The following is a 7457-nucleotide window of genomic DNA, read 5'->3' as shown; positions in this document are numbered from 1 at the left end:
CATGTACACCTGACTTTAATGCAACTTTATATTCTCAACAATATATCATTAATTTAATTTTAATTACATTTTTTTAATTTTTATTTTATGCTTATTATTAATTGTGAGCATGTTGGCAGCAGCCCACGCTCTCCTTAACAGACCTGTCTCTGCAGGTGTGTCAGCTCTGCAGGTGTGTCAGCAGGGACCTCAGGGAGCTCTCCTTCTTCTTCCTCTGCTCCTTCTCCCGCAGGGTCTTCTTGAGGCCTTCTCTGGTCTGGAGGAGTCTTGGCTTCTCCTCCTTCCACTTGCTTTGTCTCTCCAGCTCCCTCTCAGCCTCCTTCAGAGCGGACGTCAGCTCCTTGTTCTTTCTTCTCTGGTAATCTACGTTAGAGAGACAGGAGGCTCTTAACTTCTCCATCTCCTCCTGGAGGGAGCAGAGGTCAGAGCTTAAAGTGCTTCATCTCACCTGCAGCCCAGGAAAGAAGGCCTGAAGGGAGTCACTCCAGGTGTTCATGATCTCACCGCTGAACATGTTCAGGTTCACATAGAGAGGTGGGTCACCTTCTCCTTCATGACACGACTCTCTCCTAACAGACACAGAACAGGTGTTATAACATAATACAGGATATACTGCTCTAAATATCTGTCAGGTTATTTTACACTCAGCTTCACTGTCTCCTCAGGATGTCGTAGTTACGGGTCAGGAGAAGTTCCTCCTGAGATCAGCTTTGAACAAGACCCTGAATACAACAAACTGTTGGATCCTGTCTGACGAGGTCACCAGCAGTTAATATCCTTCTCTGCTCACATAAATCAATCGATTCCATCAATCAATTTGAATTGATAACGTCCCAAATCACAACAAAAGTTAGCTCGTGACACTCTGTGTCACATTTCTTACAGAGACCAAACATGAATCCATCATGAGCAGAAGCCTGGAGCAGAACGAGACTCAGTGGTGGCCAGCCGTCTGCCGCACAACAGTTCAACACAAGATATGAATCAAAGCATGAAGACTCGGGCTGAGCTGCAGGCATGTTTCTACCAATGTGTGCAGAGTTTAGGGAACACGTTTGGAATAAAAGCACAGCTTTATGATATGATGCAAATAACTACATCCAGTGAGTGTCTCTTCTTTTCTCTGCGCGGGAGAATCAGACGATTCGTCAAACAGGTGAAGGAAGATATTTGACTTAAGTTCTTCTCTCACCGACTGCACTACACACACTGATGCTGTATTTTCTCATCACAATTATGCACACAGATGGTTACTCACTTGAAGAAAGCTTGGAGTGCGTTACCATCATCTACAGCAACACCCCGCAGTCCAACATGGCCGTCGTGAAGGCCATGAACACACTCGACATCAGCTGCGGACACTCTGATCAGCAGGTAACGACAGCTGAGGTAGACTTTGGTTTGACTGATTTCCTGTTTCTAGAAGACAACTAAACATAGCTTGTACGTGTCTCTGTCCTCTTGCTTTGCAGGAAACGGATGCACCTTGCAGACACCACGGAGGAGGGCAGCATGCCTAAAGAGATGTCAGACATCATTCTGCGCCTGTGGAAGGACTCTGGCATCCAGGCGTGCTTCGACAGGGCCTCGGAGAACCAACTCAACGACTCTGCAGGATAGTAAGACAAAGACATTTCAAATTGTTACAGTCACATCTCTCATCAGGGTTAATTATTAGGTTACGTTTGATTTTCCCTCAGCTGTCTGAATGACTTGGAGCGACTGATCCTGCCAGGCTACAGTTGTAGTAAAAACACTCTCGTCTTTTCAGAATCGAATGCCCGAGAGTCTGCTGTTGTTCAACAGTATCTGCAACCGCCGCTACGTCGCCACCCGCCTCCATCGTTCTCTTCCTCAACAAGAAAGATGTGTTCATTGAGAAGATCAAGAAAGCTCATCTCAACACGTGTTTCCCTGAGTACGATGGTGAGGTCATCACAACACAGAACAATCATAGCGTTTCTGTTGTCGTAGAATGATCTCTGTTTCCATAGTAACCCTGAGCGGACAAACAAAACACTGTCTCCGAAGAAGGCCTGTTCTTGTGTCCTGGCCATGACAGGTTCTCTAACCAACTGAACGTGCTCCTTATTTTGATTTCTTCTCATGAAGGCGGCAACACTTACGACTGCTCTCCTTGTTCCTGCTGAAGAAATGAAGACACTGAAGACACACACTGATCGCTGAAGGCCGCCGTGAGCTCCAGGTAACATCTGGAACAGTTTCTCTCTGCATTTGTGCCCAAACAAACATGTCCAGAGCTGTGCTATGAGTTACTTAAGTTGATTAAGAACTCCTCTCCCTCCCTCTCTCTCTCTCTCTCTCCCTCCCTCTCTCCCTCCCTCTTTCCCTCCCTCTCTCTCTCTCTCTCTCTCTCTCTCCCTCCCTCTCTCCCTCCCTCTCTCTCTCTCTCCCTCCCTCTCTCCCTCCCTCTTTCCCTCCCTCTCTCTCTCTGTCTCTCTCTCTCTCCCTCCCTCTCTCCCTCTCCCTCTCTCCCTCCCTCCCTCTCTCCCTCCCTCTCTCTCTCTCTCCCTCCCTCTTTCCCTCCCTCTCTCTCTCTGTCTCTCTCTCTCTCCCTCCCTCTCTCCCTCTCCCTCCCTCCCTCTCTCTCTCTCTCCCTCCCTCTCTCTCTCTCTCCCTCCCTCTCTCTCTCTCTCTCTCTCTCTCTCTCTCTCTCTGTCTGAGCGCATGGTGGGAGTGAGCGTGTTGGTCGGAGAGCGTTTGGAGTGTGTTTTTGATTATTTTCTATCTTTCTCTCTTGTTTAATTGTTATTGTTAGTCTCAGTTTAATAGTTTAGTTTCTTTTGTGTTTTTTAGTGGAAGAACAGGTGAGATCAGGTAAGACAGGTGAGTTTGCAGGTAGGCGTGTCGGCAGCTAGGCAGTATGCCGGTTGTCGGCAGCCATGCCGAGCTGGAGAAGCTCACACGCCGACACGGTGTGAAGCTGCTGTCGGGTGGGGGCTTCTCGGTGGAGGAGGCCAGCTATGCTGTCGGGGAGGCTGTTGGTTTCGACAGTGTCAAGTCGGCCTCCCGGATGAACGGCGCCATAGTCATTTTTTTAGACCAGGTGATTAAAGCAGAGCAGGTAGTGGAGGAAGGAGTCGTGATCCGCGGCACATTCACCCCCGTCCTCCCGTTATCAAACCCGGCGAAAAAAGTCATGATTTCTAACGCCCCCCCGTTCATCAGAAATGATGACTTAGCTAAAGAGCTATCACGCTACGGGCAGCTCGTGTCTCCCATTAAGATGGTTCTACTGGGCTGCAAATCATCCCAGCTGAAGCACGTCGTCTGTCACCGTAGACAGGTTTTTATGTTATTGAAAGATAGCAGCAAAGACCTGAACCTAACGTTCAGTTTCAGAGCGGATGGATTCGCCTACAACGTGTTCGCCACTTCTGAAACAATGAAGTGTTTCGGCTGCGGGGCGGAGGGACACCTGGTTCGAGCTTGTCCTGGAGCTGGTGCGCGGCAAATGGGCGGCGGTTCGGCGGCGTCCTCCGTCGGCGCGGGTGCGCCGTCCGCCGGCGGTTCGGCGTCGACCTCCGGCGGCGCGGGTGCGCCGGACGGCGCCGGTCCGCCGGGGGGCGGCGTTTCGGCTGAGCCGGACGAGTCCGGTGCGGCTCGGACCGCGGTCGGGTCGGGATTTCTCGGCTCGTCTAGGACTACAGAGGAGGTGCGGGACGGAGCGGAGGACATGGAGGACGGAGAGCTGAATGTGACTCAAGGTAGGTGAAGGTGACTCATGTGGATCAAGGTAAGACAGTGAAAAATGTAGAAATCGTGCAGAGCAGTGAGGAAGCAGGTAAAACCAAACAGACAGAAAAGGAAAAGTGTAAAGAAAATGTCGAGAGCTGCAGCGCTGTGAGTGATGTTCAGATAGATGAACGCATGTGTGAGGATGAACTGTTGAACAGAAGTAATAAGAGAAAGAACCTTGATAAGGAGCAGAGCAGCTCTAAGGCTAAAAAGGTGCAGGAGGATCTTTCTGATGAGGAGTGTGAGTGGACTCCTTCACAGGAGGAGTCCATTGTGTGCTACTCTCTGGAGAAGATTAAAAAGTTTCTCCTGGAAACTAAAGGTCAGAGGGTGAAAATAGATCAGTTTTTCCCTGATCTCAGAGGGTTTGTTAAATCTGTTGTGCGTCTGAGAAAGGAAGAAGATGCTTTCAGTGAGCAGGAGGTGTACAGACTCAAGAAAATGGTGACCAAAGTCAAAGCCCAGCTGACTGAAGATGATGACTAAACCCAGAATCTGTCTCATCGTGCTGGCTCTGTGTGTGTGTTCATTAAGTCTCTTCCTCTCCATGGCTGACATCAAAATTGGGTCTTTAAACATAAATGGAGCAAGAAGTGACGTGAAGAGAGCCTCTCTTTTTAAACTGATGGGTTTTAAACACTTAGACATAGTCTTTGTGCAGGAGACTCACAGTGACAGTGACAATGAGGCTGACTGGAAGAAGGAGTGGCCTGGGCAGGTGATCCTCAGCCATAAGTTGTCTAACAGCGGGGGGGTCGCTGTGCTGTTCTCGCAGAGGTTCACCCCCTCTGCTGTGGACGTGGAGGAGATCATGTGTGGCCATATCCTAAAGGTTAAAGTGCAATATGAAAATGTGAAGCTGGTTTTAGTGAATGTTTATGCTCCGGTTTTAGCTTCTGAGAGGATGGGTTTTTTACATGTTTTAGGTGATGTTCTTAACAGTTGTGCTGACGAGTTTTTATTCCTGGGGGGGGATTTTAATTGCACTGAAAATGCAGTTTTAGATAGGAATCACCTGGAGCCTCACCCAGCCTCAGCGGCCAGGCTCAGGCGTCTGGTGGAGGCGTATGAGTTAAAAGATGTGTGGAGAGGTGTGAACAGAGACAGCAGGCAGTACAGCTGGAGCCACTGCAGAGATAATCTGCTGTCTCTGGCCAGACTCGATCGCTTTTACTGTTTTAAACATCATTTTAGCGTCTTTAAGTCCTGTCTTATCTCTCCTGTGGGTTTTACTGATCACTGTCTCGTTCACTGCTCCTTTTTTATCCAGAATGTGAAGGTGACCAGTGCATACTGGCATTTTAACACTGGGCTTTTAAAGGATCATTGTTTTAGAGAGGCTTTTACTTATTTATGGAAGACGCACAGAAACAGCAAGGCTGCTTTTCCCTCAGTGCAGCGCTGGTGGGACTTTGGAAAAGTCCAGGTCAGACAGTTTCGTCAACAGTATACTCGCAACGTCACCAAGCACATGGCCCGCTGTCTGAGCAACCTGGAGACTGAGGTGGTAGAGCTCCAGAGTCTGGTAGATTCTACAGGAGATCAGGGGCACGTTGAGGCCCTGAAAGCTAAAAAGGCTGCTCTAGCCAACCTGCTGGGCATCACAGCACAGGGGGCTCTGGTTCGGTCCAGGTTCATGAGCTCCTCTCAGATGGACGCCCCCTCCCAGTTCTTCTTCAGCCTGGAGAAAAGAAACGGTCAGAGGAAGATCATCCACTCTCTGCGCTCTGAGAGTGGATCCACAGTGACAGACAGCTCTGCGATCAGGAGCTACGCCACCTCCTTCTACAAGGAGCTGTTTCAGAAGGAGTTTGTGGAGGACGCAGAGCTGGCTGGTCGTTTTTATGATGGTCTACCTCAGGTGACGGAGGAGTCCAACACACTGCTGGACTCTGAACTGTCCCTGAATGAGCTGTACGCTGCTGCCATGAGCCTGCAGAATGGGAAAGCGCCGGGGATAGATGGTCTCCCGGTTGACTTTTATAAATCCTTCTGGGCCGTGATTGGTGAAGACCTGTTAGAGGTCATTCAGGCCAGTTTAAGGACTGGGCTGCTCCCGCTGAGCTGCAGGAGGGCGATCATAACCCTGCTGCCTAAAAAGGGAGACTTACAGGAGCTGAAGAACTGGAGGCCTGTGTCCCTGCTCTGTGGGGACTATAAGATACTGTCCAAGGCTTTGGCGTCCAGGCTGAGACACGTGATGAGTGAGGTGGTCCACATCGACCAGACCTACTGTGTGCCCGGCAGGCTCATCAGTGACAACGTCACACTGATTCGGCATGTTGTGGAGGTCTCTGGCTCGTTGGCTGAGGATACTGGTCTGATTTCTATAGACCAGGAAAAGGCTTTCGACCGGGTTGAACACCAGTACCTGTGGCACACGCTCAGTGCGTTTGGGTTCAGCCCAGGGTTCATAGCCAGGATACAGGTCCTGTACCGTGACATTGCGAGTATACTGAAAATCAATGGCGGTCTGGCTGCACCTTTTAATGTCCAGAGGGGGGTCAGGCAGGGCTGCTCGCTGTCGGGCATGCTGTATTCTCTCTCCATTGAGCCTCTGCTTCACAAGCTCAGGAGAGAGCTCTCAGGTGTGTCCTTCCCAGGCTGTCCCTCCACTTTTAAAGTCACGGCTTATGCAGATGACATCATGGTTTTAACCAACAAACAGACAGATATTGATATTTTAAAACAGAATGTGGACTTTTTTCACAAGATGTCATCTGCAAAAGTCAACTGGGGTAAAAGTGAAGCCCTGATGGTGGGTAATAAACTGTCAGACCACTTAACTCTACCGGGGGGGCTCACCTGGAAAACGGGAGGGTTGAAGTACCTGGGGGTGTTTTTAGGTGACGAGTCGTTTTTAATGAAAAACTGGGAGAACGTTGTAGAGAAGGTGGAGGGGAGACTGAAAAAGTGGAGGTGGCTCCTGCCGGGCTTGTCCTACAGAGGGAGGACGCTGGTCATTAACAACCTGGTTTCCTCCTCTCTGTGGCACAGGCTGGCCTGCGTTGACCCCCCCTCTAACTTACTCTGTCGTGTCCAAGCTGTTCTCGTGAACTTTTTCTGGGACAAGCTGCACTGGCTTCCTCAGGCCGTCCTCTTTCTCCCTAAAGAGGAAGGAGGACAAGGACTTATTCATCTGGCCAGCAGAGCAGCTGCTTTCCGGTTGCAGTTTGTCCAGAGACTATTGTTCGGACACAGAGACTTGGTGTGGAGGCCGCTGGCTCACCTGGTCCTGCAGCAGTGCGGGGGTTTTAAACTGGACATGCCTCTCTTTTTAATGGATTTTAAAAGCGTGAACTTTCGGGGTCTGCCACTGTTTTATCGAGGAGTTTTCACTGTGTGGAAAATGCTGGTGAAGGAGCGACCGGTCCAAAGTGCCTCTCTTCACTGGTTGCTGAAGGAGCCGGTGGTGCACGGCGGACGCCTGGATGCCCCCTGCTGGGCGGGTTCAGCAGTGTTTCAGGTGTTCATCAGAGCTGACCTGCTCACCCTGGGATCTGTGATAAATCTTGCTGGGCCTGGTCTGGAGGATGCGGCTACTCTGGCGGCTGCTCTGGGGGTCAGATCGGTGAGGACCATTGGCCGGCTCCTGGAGCACTGGAGGCACCGCCTCACCGGACACGAGCGTCTCCTGCTGGAGGATCACAGTCGGGGTCTGGTGACTCCTCACGGTGACGACCCCTTCCCAGAGATCG

The 7457-nt window shown here is 50.6% G+C and overlaps 1 protein-coding gene across 1 annotated transcript; it reads left to right on the top strand.

Moving 5' to 3' along the window:
* Positions 1 to 1236: 1236 nt before the first annotated feature.
* LOC138592052 (guanine nucleotide-binding protein G(t) subunit alpha-like) lies at positions 1237 to 2079 on the top strand. The gene is made up of 5 exons (XM_069662660.1): positions 1237 to 1370; positions 1473 to 1619; positions 1701 to 1747; positions 1807 to 1926; positions 2063 to 2079. Exons 1-5 carry the CDS (start codon positions 1237 to 1239, stop codon positions 2077 to 2079), a joined length of 465 nt encoding a protein of 154 aa, XP_069518761.1.
* Positions 2080 to 7457: the final 5378 nt, after the last annotated feature.

This window comes from Semicossyphus pulcher, unplaced genomic scaffold (genome assembly GCF_022749685.1).
Source record: "Semicossyphus pulcher isolate SPU_LCO1_2020_fin unplaced genomic scaffold, fSemPul1.0.p SCAF_15, whole genome shotgun sequence".
NCBI classification, from domain to species: domain Eukaryota; kingdom Metazoa; phylum Chordata; class Actinopteri; order Labriformes; family Labridae; genus Semicossyphus; species Semicossyphus pulcher.
The sequence above is the reverse complement of the archived record's forward strand: the minus strand, read 5'-3'. Positions and strand labels throughout refer to the sequence as shown.

Excerpts from the sequence above, each read along its gene's own strand:
- LOC138592052 (XM_069662660.1), top strand. The coding sequence starts at position 1,237 with ATGCACACAGATGGTTACTCACTTGAAGAAAGCTTGGAGTGCGTTACC. Across the intron at positions 1,371-1,472 it reads AGCTGCGGACACTCTGATCA|GAAACGGATGCACCTTGCAG; the intron begins GCAGGTAACGAC and ends CTTGCTTTGCAG. Across the intron at positions 1,748-1,806 it reads CCTGCCAGGCTACAGTTGTA|TATCTGCAACCGCCGCTACG; the intron begins GTAAAAACACTC and ends GTTGTTCAACAG.